Genomic DNA, 27,981 nt, shown 5'->3' with positions numbered 1-27,981 from the left:
TTCTGCTGTAAATAGTCTTGGTCAGGTTGGGTGACCTAGTTGGTCTTTTCTTACCTTACTTCCCATGATCTTACTGTATGGCTTGGAGCTGAGAACCAACTGAGTGGATTTCCAGCAGATGCCTGCCTGGTGCTCACGCAGGGGTGGTAGTTGTCAGGGTGCTCCACCATTCTTTGGGTGACAGAATGGTACAAAGCAGCAAGGGAGCAATGGTGCTGTATAATTGTCATTTACAGAGTGAAGCTTTCAAAGAGAATCCTACTAACTTCTCTGTGGTGTTTCCTGTGTTTTGCTTTGCCAGGGCTGGTCTTTGAAGTTCAGACAGAGAGGAGGCAAAGTGTGTATGGGAGAGGGTGTGGAAATGGCAGTTTCCTGTCAATGAATATCTTGGTTCCTGGGTCAGCAACAATCCCCTCAGCCCCTTGAGTTCCCACTCAGGTGTCTCCTACCCTGGCTCAGCAGATGTTTTGCTGTCAAGTAATCAAGTATTGTTTCTGGTTCCCCTCTGAGCAGTGTTTCAGGGGCACTCTATAGTGTTCCCTTGGGTCATATTCTCCCCAACCCCCTACTAGCAAACATCTCTTTCCCCCCCACTCTGTCCTCAAGGTCTTCTCCATGGACAGGAGAAAAAGTAGATGAGGGGCACCAGTCAAGGTTCAGTTTTTCTTCCTCTTTCAGAATGGGTGGGGGAGGGGGAGGGTGTCTCCTTTTCTCACCAAACCCCATAGAAGGGAAACGGGAACTGGGGACAGGAGTAAGTCTCCACCCTTTCTGCTCTCCCAAAAGGAGGCTAATTTCTATCCATTGTGCATTAAAAGGGGCTGTGGCCTTCCAGGCTGGGAGGAGGGTGAGATATTGGGAGCTATGGTGCTGCCAGTGCAGAAAAAGTGCCCACTGAATCTGGCCTCAGTCTAGCCAGAGTCCTATTCCCAGCAGAGCCACAGTGCAGATCAGATGCATGGCTACTGGATTTGCTGAGATCACCAATCTGTGTGTCCTCTGCATACTTTAATTCCTATTCCTATTCTCCTTTTTTTAAAAGTTAAATGAATTGATGGGTCTCAGCTGAGCTGCTAGTGGTCCTCACCAAAGTACCAATGCAACTGGTGGTAATTGTCCCCTTATTTCCAGTCTCAGCAGAGAGGCCAAGGAGAGAATGGACAGGGAGACAGAAACACCCTCCGGCTGTAGGTCCTTGTTGGGGCACTATGGGAGGGCACTGTGGGGAAGCCAGCACTGCTACTGCACCTGCTGCTGTCCCTGTCCTCTTGACAACAAGAAGACCTCTGTCTCCAGGAGTCTTACATCAGCACTGTATTCTCTTTGAGAACAGGACTACTTCTGCCTTAAATTTCTGTTCCCAGTCCTGCTTTCCTCCCTTTTGTTTGTGCCTTTTCCTTTTCTCCATCTTGTTGCCCATTTCTTTCCCAACACTGTGCCTTTGTTTAGATCGCCCCCTTGCTGGTGTTCCTCTCCCCAATTTCACATTGTTCCTTTGCTGTCTCCATCTCCCGATCCTCTCTTCTGATGTTTTCTCTGGGTCACAGTGCAGCGTGCAGGCGGCTTAATGAGATCTTTGAATTGCTCTTGGATTTCAGCAGTGTGTTTTGGGAAGATAACGATGGTGTTTACCATTTCTTTGGTGAGAGAGAAGCTTGTGTGTGTGGAGGTGAAGGAAAGCTGTTTTAGCATCTATTGAAGAAAACGCCTCGCCCAACAATCCTTCTGCTGTTTCTCCACAACAGTTTTCTCCCTCTCTGCTTCTTTATCTCCATCAGCCTTAATATAAAGGTTATTTTTAGCTCTTCAGTTCCAGAACAATGGAGTGCACAAGCTGTACCTTAATAAGTGACACTCGCTTGCCCCACTCCATACCAGGCACCAGCACAAATTAGTTGCTTAGGAGAAGTGGTCTTTAAAGGGTGGGCAGGGTTGTACAGGAGCTCTTGGGAAAAGTATGTTGGTTGGGGAGGGTGCTTTGCTCCCCATAGAAGCCAGTGTTGGAATGGGGAAAAGGGAATTTTCTATGGGAAACTTCATATTTCAAGGAGGAGAGGAGCAGGAGAGCAATTTTACAGAAAGAAGCAATTCTAAAAATCAGTGAGGCATTTCCAACTGCATGAGGTTATGCACGCAATGCACTGTGCCTGGTAGGAGATGTAATATTAATGTTCCATTAGCACTTAACGTTGGGAAGCTGCCACTGCAGATGTCAAGGAGTATATTCATCATGAGTAAACTCGCAGAAATGGTAGCCCTGAATCCCACAGGACAAAAAACAGCCTGGTTCAACAGCACTAGGGGAGGCATTCATTCAATAGTGGAAACTTCCTTCTTAATGAGAATAAAAGGCTTCGATTTCTGGTAAACGAGGTTCCAAGTCCTTTGCCCAGAGGCTGTACTCTCATCAGAGGAAAAAAGTGCCTACAGGCTCTAGGAAGGAGAGTGGAGAGAAGGAGAGTTGGGTTTGTAACCCTTAAAGCAATGGAAGCCCTGCAAAATTCAGTACATATGTTGCATTTGGGCTACCAGCTTGTGTTTCTGTAAAGGGATTTCTCAGTAATTGAACAATCTGCTGATGCCTTGGAATATGTATCTGTCTTTTCCTGTTGACAAGATTGTAATGCAAGGGCCATCAGTAATATTAATAATCCTGTTCATGGCATGATTAAATTAGCCCTTTCCATTTAGTGATTAATGGAGAGGGGGGAAAACAACTTGTTGAATTAGAAATGTCAATAGATTTCAGTTTTCTGATGATTTTACTTCCTCTTGTTTCACACCCACCACCCACAAACATGCCATCTTCTTTCATTTCATATGCTTTTTTTCTTTAATTAAAATGTGTACTGGGCCTTTGGGTGAAGTTCTGTGGAACAGTTTTCTCGTTGGGGTAGATAACTCTGCACTTGGTTCCTTGCCTTATTCAATACTATACTAATCATGAGTCTGTGGCTGTGTCTCAGAAATTATGGAGGCCCTTTCTGAAGATTAAAGGGCTAACAGGAGACATGAGCCAGGAAAAGGTTAGGCTTCAGGCTGGGCCAGTTATCTGTGGGGAAAGGACTGATCAGGAAAAAGGATTTATGTGTATCTGTTGTTCTTCGCAAGGGTGCTTCAGTGCTCAGGATTACAGCAGTAATTTAAATGTCTCCATGTCCTGCTCTTGTTTTGTTCAATCAGAAACAAGGCTGCTACTCTTCAATGCCCTCTGGTCACAACAACCAGTCCATGTCCAGGCTACCTTGAGCTAACGTTTGTGCGGTTTTCTGGGTGGAATCTGGAGATGGAAAAGCCTGGTAGCTCATCCATCCTCAAGCCAGTATGGGACAGATTTCTACTGTACCTTTGCTAGTGTTTAGTTGGCTCCAGTTACATGTCCCAAGCACCCCTTCCCTTTGGAGAGCAACTTGCAGCTTAATTCATCTCTCTGACAAAAAGTTTTCCATGATGTTGAGCCTAAATTTCCCCTCTCTCAGTTTCTTCTAGTTTAAAGCTCTGTTTATTATGCTAAATAATTGATCTTCCTCCGTGGTGTTTACATCTTTCAAATACTTGTCAGCTGTTGTCGTGCTTCTCCACTGAGTCATGGCTCAGCCAAGCTCTCTCTCTAGATGTATTTAGCTTTGTGAAGGGTGTTCGCTTGCCTCAGGATCACCTCTTCGTGGCCAGATGTGTGGCATACTAGTGGTTTCCCCACATGGTGCCCTCTGCTGATGGTTGCTCCGGTGGCCTCTCTTCTTGTAACTCAGTCCTCTGGCCAGGTCATGATTTCATCCACCCCTTCTGGGGTAACAAAGTCTGACCTAGAATAGTTTAGTGCCTTCACCAGAAGGTCTTTTGGCCCCAGCTCTAGGCTCCTGCCACTTTCCCAGGGGCTGGGTGGGGAAACCAGGCCCTCCCACTACGCTGGATTCCAGCCCAGGGACCCTGTAACCAGCAACCAAGGTCTGTGTACTCCCACACACAAGAGATGCCTCCCCAGCTGCTTACGAGCCTTCTCTAGCCAGGCTAGGATCCCAGGGTTTATCCCCACCCTACCCTGACTCTCTCCCTGCAGCCCCCTTCTGCTACAGATTTCTGCTCTTTATTCTAGCCAGCCTGCTCTTGCCCAGCTGGGCTTCATGGTCAGTTAAGTTTGGCTCCCCCTCCAGGAGCAGCCAGGTAACATAACTGGCTTCTCAGGCTCACACTGACCCGCTCAGGGCCGGTGTGGGATTTGCACGCCGTCGCAAGTTTGTAATCTGTTCTCAGAAGTCAGTCGCTTCAGCTTCTGACTAGGTAGCCAGAACTGAATACAACATTGCAGGTGTGGGTGCATCAGATCTGTGTAGTGAGGGACTGTTACCTCTCTGTCCTGTGACGTGATGTCTCTAAGCAGCTCAATATTGCACTGACCTTTTTGTTACCATAATTTACTGCAGGCTAATAATTTACTGTCCGTTCTCATCTGTTTCTTTCAGCATTACTGCTTCCTAGCTTTCTACCTCTTTGTTTCAGATTATTTCCCCCAAGATGATGTTAGCTTGCAGTTCTCAAACTTGAATCTAATTTTTTTTTCTGTCCATGTTTCTAATCTTTGTTTGTATCCTGTCTGGTGTTCAGCTCCTCCCAAATTAGCATCGTCTGTGAATTTCATTACAGTGCTGTTTACTTCCTCTTCTAGAGCTTATGAAAGATTAAAACAGCAGTAAATCTTTGATGTTTATGCACTAGCTATGAGTCAATTTGAAGATTTTTTTTTTGTTACTTTACATGAAAACTGCACATGAAATACTCTCAAAGCCAAATATTTGGCTGTCTCTCTCTATGCCCAGGAAAGATAATGCCTCTGATGCTTTCTCTCCCTCCTCAAAGAAGTTGACCTTCCCATCAAGCCCCAGAAGGAATGGATCCACATGAACAATGTGGAGTTTGAGAAGCTAGAGTGGATAAAGGATCTGCCCCACCCCCGGCAGAGGAGAACCAAAAAGGTTTGAAAAGTAGAAACTGATTTTCTCCCTTTTCGTTTGTTGGTGGGACATGTGGTTTATGCTGGTGAAGTCTTTAGAGACTGACATTGCTGGAAAATGAGACTTCTCTTCTTCAAACTATAAATGATGCTAACAATGGCATCTTTCCAGATCTGTCCCTGTCCTCTGAGTGTGATGAGAATCCAGTTACCATGTTCATCCAGTCCTAGCCTTTTCCATAATACTATGCAGGGTAGATCTGGAATTAGAGGGGACCAGGGATTGAGATGGCAATTTAGTGTCTAGTGGCTGAGAGACCTGGGAATTTGAAGTTTGGAAACTGGCATATGTGGGGAAATAGCTCTGGAAGTTAAGAAACCAGGGCAATGGAGATAAGTTCTAGAGAACTTGGGACTTCGTGAGCTAAGAGCTTGAAACTGTATTGAGGAAATAAGATATAAAAGCTGGATGGAGTGGAGTGGAAGGCAGTAAAATAACTTTTTTTTTTTTTAAATAGGGAATGCAAGCACGATTCAGTTTGAAAGGAGAATTGATTCCTCCCGATGCAGATTTACCTACTCATCTTGGTCTACACCACCATGGAGAAGAAGCAGAAGTAAGGGAGATACCAGAATAAAGTGGAAATGGAAAGAGAGTACACCTTATTCTGATTTCCATGTTTAATTCTCAGATTCTTTGTGTCTGGATATCCTAGTGATGTGTACCTTAGGAATGCGTTGATAATTTTGAGTTGAAATAGGACCCAGGAGAGAAATCAGAACATACTGAGCCGCTCTTTTCCCCCCGACCCTCCCCCATCCCATTTTAAAATGTATCTACTTGCAAAAGAATATCCCCACACCCTATCAAGGTGAAGCCTCCCTTTAGCCAGTCTCTCAATGAAGTAGAATCTCTTCAGTCATTTGCATAAAGCAGCACCCATAACTCTTTTGCAATGCAGTTTATCCCTCGTGCTATGTAGTATTTTGTAACTACTCTAAGGATCCTGTTTTATCTGTCTTTTTTTTTTCCTTTCCCCTCCCCCTCTGTGTAGAGGGCTGGTTACTCCCTCCAAGAGCTCTTCCACTTGTGCCGCAGTCAGATCATTCAGCAGAGGACATTGGCACTACAGGTGCTAGGCCATGTTGTCCAGAAGGTGAGTGACCTTTGTATGAAGTTCTTCCTCCTAGTTTACACTGCTGGCAATGTCAGGGCCCAGATTCTCTAATGTGATGCGTTCGCTTTGCACTGCTCAGGCAGCACAAAGTGGATGGATTCCAGCCAGAAGTCACCAGCAGAAAATTCCCCAACCCCTCACAGGTGTGAAGCTGGCAGAGCCAACTCCTGTATCACCTGTCCCTGCTGCCGTGGCAAAGGGGCAGGGTGTGTGCATGGACATGTCAGGTGTAGGCCTGTGTGAATCCAAGTGGAATTGTGCTATGGGAGAACTGAGCCCCCGCTATCTCAAAAGTGCTGTTCAGCAGTGTCACAGAGATTGCATATTTGGTCGTTACATGGTTTCATCTGACTAGGGCTGTCAAGCAATTAAAAAAATTAATTGCGATTAATCGCGTGATTAAACACTAGAATACCATTTATTTAAATATTTTTGGATGTTTTCTACATTTTCAAATATAATAATTTCAGTTCCAACACAGAATACAAAGTGTACAGTGCTCACTTTATATTTATTTTTGATTACAAGTATTTGCACTGTAAAAAAACAGAAATAGTATTTTTAAGTTCACCTAATACAAGTACGGTAGTGCAATCTCTTTATCATGAAAGATGAACTTAGAAATGTAGAATTAAATACAAAAAAACCTGCATTCATAAATAAAACAGTGTAAAATTTTAGAGCCTGCAAGTACACTCAGTCCTACTTCTTGTTAAGCCAATCGCTCAGACAAACAAGTTTGTTTACATTTGCAGGAAATAATACTGCCCGATTTTTGTTTACAGTGTCACCTGACAGTGAGAACAGGCATTCTCATGGCGCTGTTGTAGCCGGAATCGCAAGATACTTATGTGCCAGAAGCACCAAAGATTCATATGTCCCTTCATGCTTCAACCACCATTCCAGGGGACATGCGTCCATGCTGATGATGGGTTCTGCTCGATAACCATCCAAAGCAGTGCGGACTAACCCATGCTCATTTTCAGTATCTGAGTCAGATGCCACCAGCACAAGGTTGATTTTCTTTTTTGGTGGTTCGGGTTCTGTAGTTTCCGCATCGGAGTGTTGCTCTTTTAAGACTTCTGAAAGCATGCTCCACACCTCATCCCTCTCAGATTTTGGAAGGCACTTCAGATTCTTAAATCTTGGGTCAAGTGCTGTAGCTATCTTTAGAAATCTCACATTGGTACCTTCTTTGCGTTTTGTGAAATCTGCAGTGAAAGTATTTTTAAAATGAACAACAGGTGCTGGGTCATCATCTGAGACTGCTATCGCATGAAATATATGGCAGAATGTGGGTAAAACAGAGCAGGAGACATACAATTCTCCCCCAACGAGTTCAGTCACAAATTTAATTAGCACATTTTTTTAACGAGCATCATCAGCATGGAAGCATGTCCTCTGGAATGGTGGCTGAAGCATGAAGGGAGCATATGAATGTTTAGCATATCTGGCACGTAAATACCTTGCAATGCTGGCTACAAAAGTGCCATGCAAATACCTGTTCTCATTTTCTGGTGACATTGTGAATAAGAAGAGGGTAGCATTATGTCCGGTAAATGCAAACAGACTTGTTTGTCTTAGTGATTTTGGACTTTGTTTTGGTTTTGAGTGCAGGTATGTAACAAAAAAAATCTACATTTGTCTCTTTCAGGACAAAGATTGCGCTACAATACTTGTCTGAGGTGAATTGAAAAATACTTTTTCTTTTGTTTATCACTTTAAAGTTAAAATATTTGTAATAAAAAATAATACACACTTTGATTCCAATTACAACACAGAATATAACATATATGAAAAACATCCAAAATATTTAATAAATTTCAATTGGTATTCTATTGTTTAACAGTGCAAATAAAACTGCGATTAATCACAATTTTTTTTTGAGTTAATCACATGAGTTAACCGCGATTAATCGGCAGCCTTACATCTGACATAAGCTATTTTATTGCACTTTCTCTCCCATTGGCTGAGCTAGATCTGTGACGTGCTTGTTCTTATAGCAGGTGAGAATAAACCATCCTACTCCTAAAGCAATGCACCAGCACCTGTGGCAGAATGAATTGTCTGCCTCAGTGGAAAGCAGCACAACTTCCTACCTGGCTCACAGGGAATGTACTGCAGGGGATGTCAGCAATGAATGATGCAGAGATGGCTTAATGTGAAGAACTTTGTGGGATGGGGTGAGGAGCAGGAGTTTGGTCCAGAATTAAAAAGTATGATTTCTGAGGTGAGGGAAGGGGAGCCATTCGCATACAGAAAAGAAAAGAATAGAAACCAAAGGATTGAGTCTTCCTACTCCTGCTGTACTTGCTTTTCACTCTCCCTGCCCCACACATTGATAGGGTTAGTGCAGAGGGACTAGACCACAGTGGGAGAGCATTAGTTCAGTCATAGGGATACTTTCTCATGCTTAAATAGGAGAGGAGTTGTGATCCCTCAAACTAAGTGTGAAATGTCAGCAAATGGTGGAATGGCATGAGGAATGTGGGACCACTCCCCTCTAGTGGAGGTACAAAAGGAGTATTTTGGGGGGAACTGTGGCTTATGAAGCTGCAATCAGTCTGGTGTTCATGATGTGCCATGGCAGCACGACCTTCCTCATGGATCTCCGTGTGTTTGTAGTGTAATTGCTCATGTATATTTATCCAGTCGGGGCATTTTGATAACCCTCCTATGCAGAGAGGGGAGTAGAGGGGAAGGTTCAAAAGAAGCCATGGCAGGTTGTTAGTTGAAAACATTCCCAAAGTGCACAGCATGGTGGGTATCTAAACTGAATATGACCCTACTGAATTTCTCTGCATCTTGCATGTCCATTGGAGTCCAGGATGGCTGCTGGATTCCCTTTTTAATTGGTTCTAAAGTCTCCTTGTGGGCAGCTGCTAGGGTCATTCTGGAGTTAATTAGCTTTGGATTAAATAGTGTGAAATTGTGTAGCCACTATGTAATGTTCCAGCCTTGCTGTGCAGCTCCCGCTGGACAGGGTGCTCCATCGTTGTCACTGACCAAACACAGCCCTCTTAGCTGCTTTACATTTAACATAGGCAACAGTAAGTGTGGTGCATGTTAACACACACCTGGCTTTAATGGGGTGACCCTGTTGTTGATGCTGAGGTTGTGGATGGCATTTCTTTCAGGCCAAGGCTGGGGAGTTTGCCTCCTCCCTGAAGGGTAGTGTCCTGCGCTTGCTGCTTGATGCTGGATTCCTCTTCTTGTTGCGCTTCTCCTTGGATGATACGGTGGATAATGTCATTGCGGCATCTGTCCGGGCTCTCCATGCACTGCTGGTGTCCCCTGAAGATGAGGTGAGAGAGTGGTGCTGGGTGTAATACCGATTAGGGTGTGGGAATCAGAAGGAAGGGGCCTAGTAAGTCATTTGGACCAAGCCATATGGTGGTCAATGTCACATTATTCTCCACAGAACACTGTTTTCATACTTGATTCAGTCTCGCTGTAAGCAATGGGGCTTCCACCACTCCTTTTCCTTGGCCTAATTACTCTAATAGATCTGACTATTCAGAATTTGTTCCTGCTGTTCAGACTAACTCTGCTTTGCCCTAAATTCATCTCAGGGCTGTTGAACTTCTCTCCTTTTCTGGTGTTCATGTACACTGTGTTATTTCACAGCCCCGTTTTCAAGCTAAATGTATCTAGTTCTTTTAATCTGACCTCTTACATCAGTGGTTTCCAGCCCTTTATTGTGATGCCTTCCAGCCAGTGGACTGGCTGCTGGATGCTCTCCCCCTCATGCCTTAACCCAGCACAGTTGCTGCTCTCACTCCATTCATCTGTTTATTTTCTCTGGTTCCCTCTCCTGGGCCCTTTTGCTCTGTTTTCTTGGTCTTGTTTCTCATTCTTTCCTGCCTTTGTCCCCCTTTCACCAGAAGACTACAGGGTTTTTTTGCAGTGTAGATATCATTGATAACCCTCTGGGGTAAAGACCCACATGCCCTCCTGGCTGGGCTTACCCTGCAGAAGGAGCATGGGTGAGCCCTGCTGCCTGAATCTGCAGCCTTTTGACCAGGAGCTGCTCCCCTAGGGGGGCTGCAGTAGGACTGCCATTGAAGTAGGCAAGGAAAGCAGGTAGCTTTCAAGCAGTCCCCTGCAACTTCCTCCAATCACAGGAGTGTAGTCACAGTGGAGAAAGTGAGGTGAATGGAGGGTCATGTAGCTTTCTCTTTCATAGAATCATAGAATGTCAGGGTTGGAAGGGACCTCAGGAGGTCATCTAGTCCAGGACCAATCCCCAGACAGATTTTTGCCCCAGATCCCTAAATGGCCCCCTGAAGGATTGAACTCACAACCCTGGGTTTAGCAGGCCAATGCTCAAACCACTGAGCTATCCCTCCCATCTACTGTTTGCTTCCTCTGCTCTGTCATCCCTTGGTCTGATTATGCTCTCCTGGGTGGGCCCTGCCCCCTGCATTGGAAGCAGTGCTATAAACCAATCCAGCCTCTCAATGATTTTTTTTCTCTGACTCCCTTTTGAATTGTCTGCATGTTTCTGGTAACTAGGTGCCCAGAGCAAAATGTCGTAGTCAAGGTGCTCTCTGCTGGAGCCATAAAAGAAGGAACATTGCCGCCTTGACTTCTGGTATGATGTCTTTGCATATGCAAGTCCAGAAACTCTACCAACAATTGCACTATAAAGGCATCTGTCTGTGTTATGATTTCTCATTTTGAACATCCTCAGTGTGTCACTCATGTTATCAGGCTTCGGAGGGTGGCTCCAGACCTACGAAGAAAGGATGGTCTTGTGTGTAGAGCTCTAGACTGGGCATCTGCCATCATGTCCTTGGCTCTGCCACAGACCTGTGGCGTGATCTTTGACAAGTCTCACAGCCTCAGTCTGCCTATGTCAAATCGGGATAAACAATCTGCCTTGTCTACCAGGGATGTTTGGAGGCTCCATTTATTAATAATTATCAAGCACTCTGAGATCATTAGCTGGAAGATAATTTACATGTGCAAAGAACTTGTTATCCAAGGGGAATGCTCCACAAATATGTCATCATTAACTTGTCTCACCTTCATCTGTGCATGACCTCACTCTTGAGGAGTACTCCAGCTTTTCCAGGTGTGCTAGGTTTCTGCCTAGTTAAGGGTCTGTTAATATATCTGTTATCTCTGTTATAATTTCAGGTCTTTATCATTCTAGCTAAATCTTCCCTTCATCCATAAATTAGGTCTTGCCTAAGGGAGGTAACTTATTTCTTATTAATTATTTGAAGACTGAAATAATCTATCTAGAGCTTTTTAACTTCTAGGTTTACAAGAGTGGATCCCAATTTCAGGGTTTCCAGCTGGAATCCCAGCCTTCTCTCTGAGCCCTTGACGTCACAGTTTTCCCTTCATCTTGTCAGCATTGCTTTTTGTGCCTAATAATAGTTCAAACTTCTATAGCACCTTTCATCCGAGATTGTTCAAGAACTTTACAAGCATTAACTAATTCGCACTACACCTTTGTTTTACTGATTGGCAGACCAAGTGATATGAGTTTAAAGGGACTCTGTCAAGTAGTTTGAAGCCTTAAATTTAGTTTTCGTTTAAAAAAATAAGTTTTTCTGCAGTTAAAAATATTCTTGGGAAAACAGGTCTGGCTGGTTGGAAACATTTCTCTGAAGTGATGGAAGCTCAAATAGTTACAGCCTTGTTCTAGAGCAGAAGAACCTGAATGTGAAATGGGATAGAAACAAAAGTAAAGCTGTCTAGTCTATATGTTCATTGCCCAAGCTGAGAAAGGTGCAAAAAATAAACAAAGTTTCATGTAGAAGAAAATAGATAACACTTATTTTAACATACGTTTTAACTCGAATGCCTCTCTAAGTGACCCATTTGAGGTCAACAGTGAGCCAGCGGTAGAAACCGGAATAGAACCCAAGAATCTCACCTTCCAGGTAACCACTAGATAACTGTTACTACCCATCCTGCATATCTGTTTAGAATGCTTTTGTCTCAGTGGAATTTGGACCAGTCTGAGCTTGGCATCCTCCCCTGGTCCCGTTAGCTTAGACTTAGGCTTTGTGAATACACCATGATTTCTTGTTCCCATTTTGGGCTGCACTGGCTTGTATTCAAAAGCATTTTTAAAATGCTTCCCTTTCCACCCTCCCTTTGCTATAATTTACATATGTGCTTTTCTTTTCCTTACAGGAGTATCTTGACCAGACTTTCTCATGGTACCAGGGGATGGCTGTGTTCCCCTTCACCCCCAGCAGTGAAGAGGAGGAGGAAGAGGAAGAATTAACTCTAATGGAAAAAACACGAGGGAAAAAATCAAAGGTTGAAAACAAGCCAGATCCAGATGTGGCCCGGTATGATGTCATAAAGGTAAACCCATAGCTATGTCTGGAATCTCGCCAGCAAAACCATATCTGCATGAAGGCTGTATGTGCTGTTAAAGCTAGCTAGACGGACCTGTACATTGAAATTCCAATGTGATTTCTGGAACATTGGTGACCTTGATGTCACCATCATTTATGGCATGTCACCTAAGTGAGACCACCTAATAATTCATTCACCTCCCTCTTACACTTGCGTCTTGCAATTAAACCCTTATAACTTTAATGTGAATTCTCCATGCACTTCTCTTCATCCCTGTCCTACTGATATGAGACCTAGAAACAGTCATTTTTGTTATCTGAGAGTCAACCTTCTAGGTAATGATAATATGGCGACAAGATGTTAGCTACAACCTTAATCCAAAAATGAGCCTAGGAGAAACAGGCTGATGACATTAAAGGAAATGCTGTTTGCAATCCAACAGTTACAAAATAATAAAGTACCTGGTCTTAACAATATTTCATCAAAACTGCTCAAGAGTGGAGGTCCAGCTTTTAATTGTCTTAAAAGTTTGGGAAACCAGTCACATTCCAGAAGATTGGAAAAAGGGCTGCTTCATCCCCTTTTAAAAAAAGGACAGCAATCAGTTTGTACAAAATGAGAGACAACCAGTGTGGTTTCCGTACAGGTCAATCCATGCTATATATGCTTTGTGGAATGTTATTGACAAACGACTAGAGTGACAAGAGAAAGTTCGGATTGTGTTTATAGACTCTGCGGCCATTCTTGACTCAGTGCATCAATCAGCACTGAGGGTACTGCTATGCTAGTATGGGATGCCTGAGGTTTTAGTGTGCCTAGTGGTGGAGTTGTACCACAGTATGTTTAGAGGTTTGAGTGTCAACAGTTGTATTAGTTTGATTTTTCGGTAGAATCAGGGATGTGCCAGGTGTGCGTTCGCTCCCCGGTGTTATTTACTGTTCTAATAGACTGTCTGATGACAAAGCTGGTTGAGGCCAAAGTAGGAGGTCTGAAATTTTAAAGATTCATCTTTAGAAGATCTCGTATGTGGATGAAGTTGCCTTACATGGAGAGAGTACTGGCCAACCACAGTTAATGCTGAAAGAGCGGCGAAAAACTCTGGATTTAAGACCAATGGTGATAAAACCAAAGCTATGCATGCCTCCTGTAAAACAGAAATGAATGACCTGCCGATACTGTATGTAGATGGCAGTGACATTGAATGGTTAAATTGTTTTATCTATCCGAGTTGTCGGTTGATAGCAGGAGGTTCTATAGCCAAAGAAGTCATACGTTTGATTGGTCTTGTCAGTGGCATTTTAGCATCTTCAGAGGTCTGCTTGGCTGGATGCATGTCTTTGTGACAACTGAGATAGGAGTGTTCAACATGATACTGATGACAACTGATGAGCAGAAACATGGCTGTTAAAAATAGCTGAGGAGAGGAAATTAAACTGTTTTCAGTGCCAAAAATTACGGCAGCTTCTTAACATCTGTTGATTTGATTTTTGTAACAAACTAGGAGATACTTAGACAATCCCAGCAAGTTGCAGACTTGCACTAGTTGGGAACAAGACGACTGCAGTGGTAGGGTCATGTCCAATGTGCGTAAGATGGTGGTATGCTTTTACAGAACATTTATAGAGCTGCAGTCACAAGAAGTAGAGCATGAGGATGACCATGAATGAGGTTGGAAGGTGCAATTTTGAGGGATTTAAGAAGCCTGCATCCTCCCATACTGACTCTTACCAAAGGAAGATGATTTGTAAGGGATCTTTCAAGATACAAGTCCATTCTAAGCACCTACATATGAATCTGCTGCTTCTTTGAAATTCAGTTCCCTCTGTTTTTATTGCAAGTGCATTTTATATTAAATGCCAGAACAGATCGCCAAGATGTTACCATAAACAGGAGTAGTAAATCCACATGTTTTTAGAAATGCCTGCTTTCCAGGTCCAAAAATGAATAAATGTCACTTGAACTTCAGATTCTGTTCCTGCCTTTGACACTGACTCTGATCTCCCACTGTTTAACCCTAAAAAGGTCACCTAATCTTTCTGTGCCTTCATTTTCCTACCTATAAAATGGGATTAATTGTCCATTCTCAGTTTCTGGTACTGGCCATTGTCAGAGACAGGACACTGGACTAGACGGGGATCAATGGCCAGTTTCAGCTATGTCAAAAAAAGGTGGGAGAACCTGTACAGGCACATTATTTCATAATTGTTATGGTGGAAATGTCTTCCTATCCCCCATCAGTCAGTAGTTGGCTTATGCGCTGAAGCATGTGGGTTTGAATCCCTTGTGCACTGGTCTGATCCCATATGAAAGTCCAGTTGCTCTTTCTCTCTCTATCCCAACTTATACTTGTTTGTCTTCACACTGGCTGCTCTTAGCGGAGAGTTCTCCCTTTAAAACAAAGGATGGTTTTAAATCCTGTTCTTATAAATAGGCGCCTATTTCACAGGACTTTCTCTCCAGCAGCTGTAGCATGAACATTGTGTGTAGAGCTAATGTTAGGAATGTGATGGGTTTGTTTTTGTTTTCTTTGTCTTGCAGGGGCTTCTGAAGACACAGTTTCTTCATCGACTGAGGTACATCCTTGAGGTGGTGCGACCAGTCCCTGCTGTAGTTCTGGACATCCTGGATATTCTCACCCGGGTAGCAAGGCACTCCTCTGAAGCATGCAGTCAGGTACCCACCTATGCAGATCGTTAGAGAGAAGGGGGCCACGGGTGAGGAGGGGGAACGGTGAGGAAGAAGATGGAGAAATGGAGAGGGGATGGGGTGACTGTTGGTATTGTTGTGCTACTTGCTCCTGCTGACAATCAAACTGCCAGAGTTGCTTTCCTGCCCTGAGAGTCAATGTCTGTGTTGTTTGCTTTTGTACAGCTCCTGGCCTGTCCTCGGCTGATTGAGACCATCGTTAGAGAGTTTCTCCCTATTCAGTGGGATCCCCGGGTAGCTGAACCAGGCCACTTGCTCACCAGCCTCCATGGCGTTGCGTGTGCCACCGCCATGAAGTTAATCAGAGTCCTGGCATCTGGGGGGAGGAATGCAACAGCCAGACTGGTAAGCAGTATGATTCAGCATGGCCTTTCTGCTCACAAGGGGCAGAAGTGGTAGCACTGGTTTAATATGCCTTGTTTTCTAAATAAAGGAAGGGAATTAACTAGGGATGGGTCTGAGCTGTAGAGTTGGACCCAGAGTTCATGTGGAGGGAAGGTTGGATCTGGGTTCTGATTTGGATCCATCTCTGGAATGAAGAAAAGCAGCTGGCTTCCAAACACTTAAACATTAGCAGTGTAACTCCCAGCCCCTCCATCTCTGTGTCTCTCAGTTGTATGCTGCCAAATGCATATGTTCTACATAATTTGATTGACTGTTAAGAGATGTCTCTGAAGGTCAGACAATCCTCATAGGAGGCCAAGAGTGTGTGTGTGGGGACGTGTGTTGGGTCCATCTCTGTGTCCCACCCAAGAAGGTACCAGGTGCTTTCTCGCATTCCTCCTTGAGTCCATTACTTAATGAAACCACATAAAGAGGATGAAGGGGACTGGATACTTGGCAGGTAATCTGCCTTCAGAAATAGTCATTCTTCCCTTATGCTATCCCTGCCTATTAAACTGATGACCTCACTTCCAACAACCAATCAGAAAACAAATGAAGTCAGTTATGCAAGGCAGCATGTGAAGTCAGCATGGCTGGCAGGTATCCATCATAATACAGCAGGCACCTCTTGGAGTTTTCAATTCAGTATTTATAGAGGCTCCTAGTAGATTGAGATCCAAGAAACTAAATTAAAACCTGAATGTTTCCAAGAGAGCAAGAGCCCATTATCAAATAAAGCACCTGAACAGACACGAGATACCCTATTTTGAAAGAGGAAAACCTATTGAACAAGCACCAAATATCAAAAAGTAAGTCACTCTTTTATATTAAGGTTTCATTTATAAATGGCTTATAAAGGATTAGTAGGCTTTTAATAAAAGGTTAATCGGTTGTTATAGAATGTTAGTGTCCCACAGTGGGTTGCTTATGACATCTATAACATGTTTGTAACATCTGTTGATCATTTATTAACCCCTTATAAATGGAGCCTTAATGTAACACAAACTAAACCGATAGCTTTGAATGTTACAATGAGCTGTGTGATTATAAAGGGGAGTTTAGAATGGGTTGAATTAAAATTAGCATTGCACTCATTAAATGAATAAGAAACTGGCGAACTGATAGGTCTCAAAATGTAATTGTAAACAGGGAATCATCATAGAATGAGGTATTCTTAATAGGGTTCCACAGGGATCGGTTGTTGGCCCTATGCTATTTAACATTTTGATCAGTGACCTGGAAAAAACCACAAAATAATCACTGAGAATATTTGCCGATGACACACAAATTGGAGGACTGGGAAATAATGAAGAGGACAGGCCACTGATACAGAGTGATCTACATCACTGTATGGTAACCTGGGCACAAGCAAACAATGTGTGTTTTAATATGGCTAAATGTAAATGTATACATCTAGGAACCAAGATTGGGGGCCATCTTTACAGAATGGGGGACCCAAGAAGCAGTGACTCTGAAAAAGATTTTGAGATCATGGTGGATAATCAGCTGAATGTGAGCTCCCAGTGTGCCTCTGTGGCCAACAAGGACTAATGCAGTCCTTGGATATGTAAACGGGCAAATCGAGTAAGAGAGAGGTTATTTTACCTTTGTATTTGGCACTGGTGCATCTGCTCGAATACTGTGTCCAGTTCTGGTGCCTGCAATTCAAGGAGGATGTTGATAAATTGGAGAGGGTACAGAAGATGCCCGAGAAAGATCAAAGGATTAGAAAACGTGTCTTATAGTGACAGACTCAAGGAAGTGGATCTATTTATCTTAAAAAGGAGATTAATGGGTAATTTGATTACAGTCTGTAACTATGTAGGTGAGGAACAAATATTTGATAATGGGCTCTTCAATGAAGCAGAGAAAGGTATAACGTGGTCCTGTGGCTGGAAGTTGAAGCTAGACAAATTCAGACTGGTAATGAGGCATACATTTTTAATGGTGAGGGTAATTAACCATTGGACCAGAGTGTCTTGGTAGATTCCCCATCACCAATAACTTTTAAATCAAGATTGCATGTTTTTTGAAAAGGTCACTCTCAGAATTATTTTTGGGAAGTTCTATGGCTTCTGTTATATGGGACATCAGACTAGATGATCACAATAGTCCCTTATGCCCTTTGAATCTATGAATGGAGGCTGCAGCTGTCTCAGTGCATGACGCTCTAGTGATAAGACCCAAAGACGAGACACATCTTACTACTTTATTTGTATGCTTCTTCTTTCCAGCTTAATAAATTTGAGCTGAAGAGTCGACTGAGTCGGTTTATAGCTGAAGATCCCCAGGACCTGCCTCTGCACAGGGAGGAAGCCATAAGGCTGAGCACTGAGGCTTTCCGGCTGTGGGCTGTGGCTGCTGGCTACGGTCAGTCCTGTGATCTCTACAGGTATGGCCCAAACCTGGAGAAATGGGGACTCAGTGTTTGTGTAATGAAGAAATGAGCTGCCTGTTCCACAGCAGGTAATTGCAGGGATCTGTGGAGCCTCCCCAGGGTGCTGTAAAACCTAGCTTCCATTGATTTCTCTGTTGTGACCTCAACTTCTTCTGTCCTTTCATGATTTCCCTCATTTAAATGAGTATTAGCACCAGCATCATGCTGCTCCTTCTCCACACGACAAGAAATTCCCACTCTCCCAGCAGTTCACAACTGGATTCAGCTCTTTCATGTAACATGGGTGGCCTATGCATTCATTACCTCCAGGCTCAGTTGTTGCAACACACCTAGGAATGAACCTGACATCTGTAAGAAAGCTCTGAATGGTCCAACAAGCAGCAGCATGCCTGCTAAATGACACAGGCCAATGCAAATTGGTGCTCTGCTGACTGCATTCTGCTCTCAATCCACTAGAGGGTCAAATTCTCTGTCCTTGTACCTGACCTTCAAGGTCATTAATGGGCTGGGTCCAGTCTACCTCAGGGATCAACTCTTCCTCTTCATCTACAGTCTTCTTCTGATAACTGTGCTATCCTGCAGCCCAGAGGAATGCAGTTGGTAGGAGTGGAGGACAGAGCTTTTTCAGTGGCAGGGCTTTGCTGTGGAGCTCCCTTTCAGAAGAGATTAGGATAATAGGAAATTTCACGGTCTTCAAGCCCTGGTGGGGGACTTGCTGCTTCATAATAATGCTTCCACAACATCCATCCCCCAATACTCCAAACCCACAGACTAAGATCAGGAAGTTTAGGATTATCTTTAAAGGCGGAGTGGGGTGAGAAACCGAAGAGGATTCCTTAAAGCTGCATGTCTGTACGTATGTTACTTTGGGCAGGTGATTGAATGTTAGAGCAGTGAGTGTGGCATAAATACTTCGTTATGCTAGGACACTGCCCTATCTATCAGGAAGAGCTTTGCATTAATTGAACATTCCCATTCTGCTGAGCTTGGAATGACATTCTCCTGGTTTTGTTCTTTTACTCATCCTCCCCATCACAAACTGCAGGGATCTCTACCCCGTGCTGGTGAAGATTCTCCAGTCCCTGCCCCACTTGCTTAGTGATTGCCAGGAAAACCCCACATTTCCACTTTCCATCCAGCGAGCTACAGCTGTGATCACCCTGCTGACCCACGTGACTCAAACTGCAGGCTGCACGGCAGAGCTGCAGGCCCGGCTCAGCAGGTAGGCCTGTCACTTTCTGTCAGCTGTGGTTTTGAAAGGGACACTGTCCAGTTCTCTCCAGGGCATTGTGTGCAGTACCATCGCAGAAGCATGGATGTAGAATGGCCTACCCTCCCACTTTGTTTAACCTTCACTTTAGATAGGTCATGTTTGGAGCCTAAACTATGTGACAGTGTCCTCTTAACAGTCATGTTTTCCAGAGGTACCATCAGTGTGCTCAAAAGTGTGTAGTACATAGAAGAAAGCAGGATCCCTGTCCCAAAGATGTTACTGGGTTTTGCAGAAATTCTGCAAAAGGACACATGTTTTGAGAGTAGCTGAAGTAGGTTATCTAGTGCATTGGGTGTGACATAAGGAGGAACAAGACAGTAACTAGAGATGGGGATGTATGTGGAGATTAGAGACAGAGTTGATCTGTCCTGTACCTGGTACTTCTGTGTAATGAAAGTTGTAGTCAACTGAATTTAAAAAGTGCATCATCGAAGCACTTTCCCAGGAACAGTAGTTTCTCCCATTGAGGACCTGGTTATTGTCCTCCCATCACTCCACAGGTGAGAGTGCTGCTTATGCATACTGAAGGTCACCTGTGCAGGAGTAGTTAAGATAGGAAACAAAGGGTTGGAATAAATGGTCAGTTTTCAGAATGGGGAGAGGTAAATAGTGGTGTCCCCCAGGGGTCTGTACTGGGACCAGTCCTGTTCAACATTATTCATAAATGATTTAGAAAAAAGGGGTAAACAGTGAGGGGAAAAAATTTGCAGCTGATATAAAACTACTCAGGATAGTTAAATCCCAGGCAGACTGCGAAGAGCTACTAAAGGATCTCTCAAACTGGGCAACAAAATGGCAGATGAAATTCAATGTTGATAAATGCAAAGTAATGCATATTGGAAAACATAATCCCAACTATACACATAAAATGATGGGGTCTAAATTAGTTATTACCAATTAAGAAAGAGATCTTGGAGCCATTGTGGATAGTTTTCTGAAAACATCCCCTCAATGTGTAGCAGCAGTCAAAAAAGCTAACAGAATGTTGGGAGTCATTAAGAAGAGAGAAAATATCACATTGCCTCTATATAAATCCATGGTACGCCCACATCTTGAATACTGTGTGCAGATGTGGTTGCCCCATCTCAAAAAAGATGTATTGGAATTGGAAAAGGTTCAGAAAAGGGCAACAAAAATGATTAGAGGGATGGAACGGCTTCCATATGAGGAGAGATTAATAAGATTGGGACTTTTCAACTTGGAAAAGAGATGACTAAGGGGGATATGATTGAGGTCTATAAAATCATGATTGGTGTGGAGAAAGTAAATAAGGAAGTGTTATTTACTCCTCATAACACAAGAACTAGAGGGCACCAAATGAAATTAATATGCAGCAGGTTTAAAACAAACAGAAGTAAGTATTTCTTCATACAATGCACAGTCAACCTCAAGAACTCTTTGCTAGAGGATGTTGTGAAGGCCAAGACTATAACAGGGTTCAAAAAAGAACTAGATAAATTCCTGGAAGATAGGTGCAGCAATGGCTATTAACCAGGATGGGCAGGGATGGTGTCCTCTAGCTTCTGTTTGCCAGAAGCTGGGAATGAGTGACAGGGAGTGGATCACTTGATGATTACCTGTTCCCTCCGGGGCACCTGGCATTGGCCTGTTGGAAGACAGGATACTGGGCTAGATGGACCTTTGGTCTGACCCAGTATGACTGTTCTTATGTTCTTAAGTGAATTCCCATGGTGGTGCTGGTCAGCTGTAGTTTAAAAAGTAATACCTGAGGACTCATGAGGGGAAATGGGCATCATTAATAAAGCAGCATTTGGTCCTTCCATGGTGGTTTTGTTTTTAATGAAAAGCAAGATTTTTATGTCTCTTTTGGATTCCCTTCGATTGCTCCCTGTAAGGGTTGGAGATTCAGCTGCAACAGCTTGCATTAGTGTATGTGAGAACCAGGCACTTGATGAGCAGTAACAAAGTGAAACTGACCTGTCTCATTTTATTGTCCAAACCTGTGATTCTCAACTTACCATTATGGGATGCATCCACTACTATCTCTATGGCCCTGAGGATGTCACATGGGCCGCAGCTCTTTGCTGATTGGGCCACAAGCAGCCCGCGGGCCACAGGTTGAGAATCACTGGTCCAAACTGAGTGAGGTGCAGAAAGTGAACGGTGGAAAGCAAATTAAATTTTAGAAATTCCTTCACCTTTCAGAATCTGAGTGACAGAGATGTGAGAAAAAGGTATATGAATTTTAACTTTGACAATGACATGAGTATTCTTGTTTGCAAATTCCATAGGGATAAAACACCTCATTTCAAGACCATATCAAAGTTCCTCAGGGGGAATGAGCTAAACCTTTTACTACATTCCTCACCACTGCTACAAATCTGCCTCCTGCCCATCTCAATTTTTTGCAATGAGTATTGTTCCATGAGCTGGCAATGCATTCTGCTGTGTGTATTCTCCACAGCTCTCCCTTATTTGACTGAATACCAGACTATTACTGTCTATCTCCTTCCCCTTATTTCTATGAGGATGAGTGGGAGTAAATAGCTAAATCTCATAGCGGAAAAAAATTAATAATGGGTTCCCCCAGGGAATCAATATTGAGTCCAGTGTCTCATAGCGGAAGAGTAGACAGTGAAGTAGTAGAATTTCCTGAAGGTGGTTGGTTGGAAGAGAGCCAGGAGCTCCAGAATGATCTATCCAAATTGGATGATTGGGTCAGCATGGCAGATAAATTTAAAGTAGATAAGTAGAAGGGTACGTTCTGAATTAGCTGGAGCCCCTTAAGAGAGATCTGAAGTTGTTACAGATCATTCCACGAAGGCATCTGCTCAAGGCACACCAGCAGTTAAAAAGCTGCTAGTAAAGGAGCAGACACACATAATGCTGGCACTGTGTACATCCATGAAGCAGATTGGGCAGGTTTGTGGTGGCTCTGAGCTGGTACCTTTCCCTAGTATCTGCCAGTCTTTAAGACTGCACATAACTGGAAAGTCTATTTTTAGCTGTGATGGTTCAAGGATAAGATTCTTGCTGAGAAATTCCCCTTTGCTATCATCCTTCTGTTACATTGCAGCAGTGGTCCAGGAGATGGAGAACAGATTCCTCCTCCACCAGTCACCTGGAATCAGGTGTCAGGCCTGAGACCCTTCCTGGAGACCAATCTGAGGAGGTCTGTCCAGGAAATATCCCGGCTGGAGACCTGGCAAGCTCTCCAGCCTCTTACAACAACATACATCATCTACTTGGGGGTTTACTACAGCGTTTGCAGCCAACAGGTAAGGCCTGTTAAAGAGCCAGGACATCCTTCCATGTTACCTGCCTGTGTGTTTTCTTCCTAACTCCTGAATTCCAAGCAAGCCTTGAAACGAGAGCAAGTTGGAAGGAAATGTAGCTGACAGCATGTTCAGGACTATACACTGATCGCCAGTCCTTAAATCCAGGTTGGCCAGTCTTTAAACTGCAGGCAACCATTGGCTGAACTGCCATTGTCCTTCACATTCAGCAGTGCCCACAATCCTGTTTGCCCTGTGACTGAGTGTCAGCCCATCAGTATTTGGAGTATAGGAACAATGAAGATTAGTGTATTTGCTGCCCAAAGGGCATTTGAGGTAAAGTTCTGTAAAGACAGGGAGAGGAACCCAATAACTGACATGGTGTATGACCATCTTTAAAGTGAATTTTCTGAAACATGTCAAGCCCCAAAATACATCAGCCTGACATCTTACATTTATTCACAGAAAATGTATCAGGCAACCACAGTGTAAGCATCCTCTGCACTGTCCCGCCAAAAGGCCTCAACCCTGGCCTGGAAGAAATATCTCTTAAGAGTGTGGGATAATTTGGTATCTCTGGCCATTCAGTCTTTGCTACTGTAGTGCCTGTTCAAGTGGTGTGGAGACTTATCCACTAGGAAGTGGATGGAGACCTTGGAAGCTCACTTCAAATAGGCCACCAAATAGCCAAAAGATGCTAATGACTGTCAGTCACTACAAACTTGGGTTTGGATTTGAATTGGTGGCATTAGTGTTTTTGACATCTCCAGCACTCATTGTCAGACATTTATGCCATCCAGTCCTGGGATATTTAAAAATATTTTTTTTTAGACTCTTGAATTCTAATTCTAGAAAGAAAGAAAATTGTGTGTAAGACCCTGCCAGTACAAAGATTACTTACCCCCAATAATGTTCTTGTGGTTACATGAGATGAAAAAATACGCAAAACAGTAATTGGCTGGTATGAAAATCTGTCTCTGTTATAGTCACAGTTCACGGCAGTTGCACCTTTATTTTCCCCTTCTGTGGTGTAGCAAGGGCACCTCATCTAGCTCCCCAGACATTCCCTCTCTTGGAGGGAGACATGTCTCTTTCTCCCTTCTGACGAGGGTATTTCCAGGCTGCGCAGTCCCCTGACTATACTATGATATCCCCCACAAAAGACAGGCTGCTTATGCAGACTTCTTTTGCCTTCTCTTTAGAGACAGTAGACCATGTAATTGCTAGTTATCAGTTACCACACAGGCTCTGTATAAGCAAGCACATTTTACTCTTAAGGTAAAAGCATTACAGAGAAAACATACAGAAAACAATAAAAGAACCTATACGCATGCTAATAAGCTTACCACAGATCACTCCAAGAACAAGTCTTCTGACAGGTCAGCAGTGCTTCAAACCCCCGTGCAGAAGTTTTCCTGTAGCTTCAAGTTCGTAAGACCCTTTGCTCAGAATAAGAACCCTCATGACTCCGAGAGTTACTCAGTTATCTGATTTGGGCCTTTGAAGACACCGTGAATAGGTAATCAGCTAAACAATGGTTTTCTGCTCAAGGTGCAGCTTCGAAAGGATGGATTTCAAGGTGAATCATTTACATTCCCCTGACCCCAAGTGTTTTCTAGGCAATCCACTTCACATGAATTGTCCACAAAAGTCCTTTGAAGTCCCCAGTACTTCCCTGAAATTGTATGAATCCTGTGTTCCTCCTTAAGAAGTTCTGTATAGTCCACAATAGTACAAAAATATTTTCATTTTTAATACAATGGACTCTTCAAATACTTAATTCCATAAGGTTTGTCTGGGATATTGAAGGATATTGTCATATCTGTCTTAGTAGCAATGATACAGTGCTGACTATCATGGCTTCCTTATGCCATGCCCATTAGAAGGCGCAGAACTGAGGTGTGCATCTCCACTTCACTAAATAATCAGCTGAGTCTCTTTCTTGAGAGGGATTTAGTTTGTTCTTTGTGGGGTGACTGCATTCTGATGAGGTGAAGGAGATGCAAAATTCTCTGCAATGCTTCTTTAATCTCAAGTGTTCCTTCTTGAGGGCAGGAGAAATGGAAAGGTCCCCTAAAGGCCCTGCGTTGGGAATGTAAAATGTTATCATGTGCATTGCTCATCTAGGATGATGTTTGGCCATACTGGGAACTATTCAGCCTCCGTGGCTAAACTGATCTCCTTGTGTGCTGCTGATTCTCTTGAAGTCTTTGATAACACTGCACTAGAGCTACCCACCTTTAAATAACAAGGCAGTTACATTAGCTCTTGTGTTGTAATTGCAGTCCTTCAGTCCTGAAACAGGCAACATAGTTTTGTATCGGTGTGTTTAATGGAAAGGTCAGCACATTGGGGTCTCTCATTGGTGTAGTGGGAGGCTTATCCACCTGTAGCAACTTACTGTAACCCATGGTATTATCGCTAAGCAAAAATCTGTGTGTATAGGGCAAAGAGCTATTTTAAACAAAAGGTGGGTGGTGGGGGTAGAAATCTAGCTGTCTCTTCCCCAAGAATAGTTTGTTCACTTCATTTGAATGTCTTCAGATATGCCCTTTTTTCAATGATTTCTTCAGCCGTCACTCAATCCAATTGACTGCCTGGAGGAAGTAGAGCATTTGACATCTGAGGTGCTGCTGCCTCTCCTCAGCCAGCCTGCCATGCACAGAATGTGGGATCTGCTCAGGTAAAACCACTCTAAGCCAGACTGCTGCTACAGCTTGAGAAGTTAGGTGCAATCTCATTTCTGACCTGTTTGAGCAACAGTGCAGGGAGAGGCGCAGTTGTGTGACTGACAACATTTCTTATAAAAATAAAGAAACCCCCTAGCATGTGCCTTGAATATGTGAAAAGTGTAGTTTTAAGAGGGTTACAAATTCCTACTCTGCTGAAAGTGCAGAGCTTAGCAATTTTGTGTCATGAGTATACCCTTGTGATCCATTAGTTTGGAAGGTGGGTGATGTGCAAACAGCCTTCTTAAACAAAATTCTACGATGAAGATTTATTTTAAAGGAATGAGAGAATGCTGAAGCGCTTACTTCTTGCACACCAGAGATGTGTGAGGAGGCACTCTGAAAAATCCAGCATATTTTCCAATTCCTGTGTTCTAGGTTGGGGCTGGCTTCCTCAGTCTTTGTGGGTAGGATTTTCTTTGGCAATCTGGGTCACGCTTACCTATGGAAAAATGTTAGTCTGTTTGGGTACCTATGGCTAGTAGTTCTGAATGCACAACATAAGAGATGCGGTTTTGTGCTCCGTGTTCCTTGACTCTGTGAACAGTTCAGCAAAAGATTGGAATCCATTAGAACCAACATGTTACATTATTTGGTATTGCAGTACTGCCTAACAGCTCCAATTAATGCCCCATATTGCTGGGTATTGTACATGCACGCAATCCCTGGGATACTCCATTTGGCTACAGTTTATTGTATGGGTGTTTCTGAGATGTGGGATTCTATCTGCAACTTACTACCAAAGCTGTCAGTGAAATGAATGCCCATGACTTGATCTCCCTGTCTCTCTTCACACAGGCCGTGCTCTGCTCTATGCAATCCCCTGTCCTGTTGCCCAGGACCAGAGTCTGTCCCCAGCATTGTGTCTTTGAGTTGCACTGGAGGGAAACCCCAGATGAGTTTAGTTGGCTCCAAGTCACCCTTCCCCTTCCTCACTGCCCTCCTCTTCCTCATCAACAACGTCACCCATATCCACAAAGGGCTGGTCAGCAAGGTGAGTAGTGGCTTCTGGCTATGAATGCTGAATAAGTGATAGCCCAGCAAGGGGTAGGAACTGCACACGTGATTCAAGGGTAATAGTGTCAAGTAACTTAGGCTGAACAATAGTTTCGTTTTGCTGAAGAGAAAACAAAGTAGTTAGTGGCAAGGAGTCCCCTCTCTATTCAGATCCTGTGAGACGACACCTCAAATAGCATGTTCAGTCGTGGGATCCTCAGTACCCGAAGGACTTAGAGATGCTGGAAATAACTTAGCGAAAAAATGATCACAGTGCTCAAAGGATTGATTTATAGGAAAAGATCAGAACAGATAAACATTTGTAGTTCAGCTAAGTGATGGCTAAGGTGCAGGATATACCTGAATATTTGAATAATCTAAACAGTGTGGAGTAGGGATAGAGAATAATTGTTTAAGGTTGTCAAAGGAGATATAACTGGAGTAAGGGAAGAAATTAAAGAGAGACTTAGGATGGGTATCAAGAAAACCTTTCTTCCAGCTAAGCCACTAATTTGTGGAATAATCTCCTTAAAGAAGCAGCAGTTCATGGCCAGAGACATCTAAAAGTAGCCTAAAGCACTGGAGAATATATTGTGTTGAGATTTACTCTATATTAGCTCCCTGGGGATGAACTGTGTGACCTAATAGGTTTCTTCTAACTCTGATTTCCGTGAATGAAAAGATAGTGGCAGTGAGTAAATTCAGATGCATGTGAGCAGGTGAAGACATCCCCCAAACCATACTCTGTACTTTGCTGGAGAAAAAATTATGGTACAGGCCCACCTCAAATCTGCTTTCTGGTCTTCTGCTCACAAGTGACTTTGCAGCTGCATCCTCCTCATATAACAACAGAAGCCATGTAAACTATTATGCTGATTTTCCCCATGTGCCTTCTTTTGAAGCACTATGGGATCTGGTACAGATGATTCTGATGCTCATACAAGGAGGCCTAGTTGTGATTGGATGTATGCAAGGTAAAGAAGTCAAAAGACTGGGAATCTCTGAAGTAGAGCCTCTTTCTGCAGTGGAGAGGAGGGAGGTTTCATCAGGTCATCCGAGTGCATATGAATACCCTTGTCTGAAGTAGCCTACAGCTATTCTCCGTGGGGGACGAGGTGACAGATACGGGAGAGGATTCTCTCCCTGAGCGGGGTGGTGTTGATGGTATTTGCCTCCATTTCTGGTTCTACAGTACACCCCTGTGCTAGACTTCAAAGGTCTGAAGGACTATCTGCTCCAGAGCTGGCCCACCGGACCTCCCTCCATAACCTCTTCATCTACCTGGATCCTGCGGCATGAATACCATCTGCAATACTTTGTGCTAGCCTTGGCTCAGAAAATGGTAACCCCCTCAGCACCTTAATCATTCTTACCCCGACAACTAGCCTCACCCTTGGCTCCCTTACCAGCTAACATACCAGGCAGGCAACTAATTATTGAATCAGCTGGTCTTTGTCTTGCCTCTGACGGCCCAACTCACCTACTAGCCAAAAGTATCATCGTTTTACAGTTACTTATACAGAGCCTTAGATCCCAAATCACTTTGCAGACTGTAACTACAGGAATCCTTTCACCTACTATTGAAAGGCTGCTGCCTCTGGACTTGAACACAGAGACTGTTTGTTTAATGTATAGAAACACTACCTAAAGGTCTAGGACAAAAAGGGAAGGAAAACTACCTCCATATGAAAACTGTCTGTTCCCGTGCTCTGACTCAACATCTAATTGATGTTCCACTGATGCTCCCAGGCCAGCTAACTGCCCCTGACTCATTGTAACTGCCTCCTTGAGACGCGCTGCAACGTC

At 43.6% G+C, this 27,981-nt stretch overlaps 1 protein-coding gene across 3 annotated transcripts in view; it reads left to right on the top strand.

Moving 5' to 3' along the window:
- The window catches only part of RPAP1 (RNA polymerase II associated protein 1), a 54,012-nt gene that overhangs the window by 19,524 nt on the left and 6,507 nt on the right, over positions 1-27,981 (top strand). For 2 of the 3 annotated variants that reach the window (XM_045015747.1, XM_045015748.1), the window contains exons 8-20: positions 4,858-4,973; positions 5,470-5,568; positions 6,007-6,108; positions 9,267-9,434; positions 12,283-12,459; positions 14,992-15,126; positions 15,325-15,504; positions 17,778-17,935; positions 18,987-19,163; positions 22,252-22,453; positions 25,024-25,133; positions 25,978-26,173; positions 27,368-27,517. In XM_045015747.1, the coding sequence (XP_044871682.1) occupies positions 4,858-4,973; positions 5,470-5,568; positions 6,007-6,108; positions 9,267-9,434; positions 12,283-12,459; positions 14,992-15,126; positions 15,325-15,504; positions 17,778-17,935; positions 18,987-19,163; positions 22,252-22,453; positions 25,024-25,133; positions 25,978-26,173; positions 27,368-27,517 (1,970 nt within the window). The remainder of the gene's footprint in view (positions 1-4,857; positions 4,974-5,469; positions 5,569-6,006; positions 6,109-9,266; positions 9,435-12,282; positions 12,460-14,991; positions 15,127-15,324; positions 15,505-17,777; positions 17,936-18,986; positions 19,164-22,251; positions 22,454-25,023; positions 25,134-25,977; positions 26,174-27,367; positions 27,518-27,981) is intronic. The other variant, XM_045015749.1, reaches the window with a different exon arrangement.

Source organism: Mauremys mutica, chromosome 4 (assembly GCF_020497125.1).
Source record: "Mauremys mutica isolate MM-2020 ecotype Southern chromosome 4, ASM2049712v1, whole genome shotgun sequence".
Taxonomy (NCBI): Eukaryota; Metazoa; Chordata; order Testudines; family Geoemydidae; genus Mauremys; species Mauremys mutica.
The sequence above is the reverse complement of the archived record's forward strand: the minus strand, read 5'-3'. Positions and strand labels throughout refer to the sequence as shown.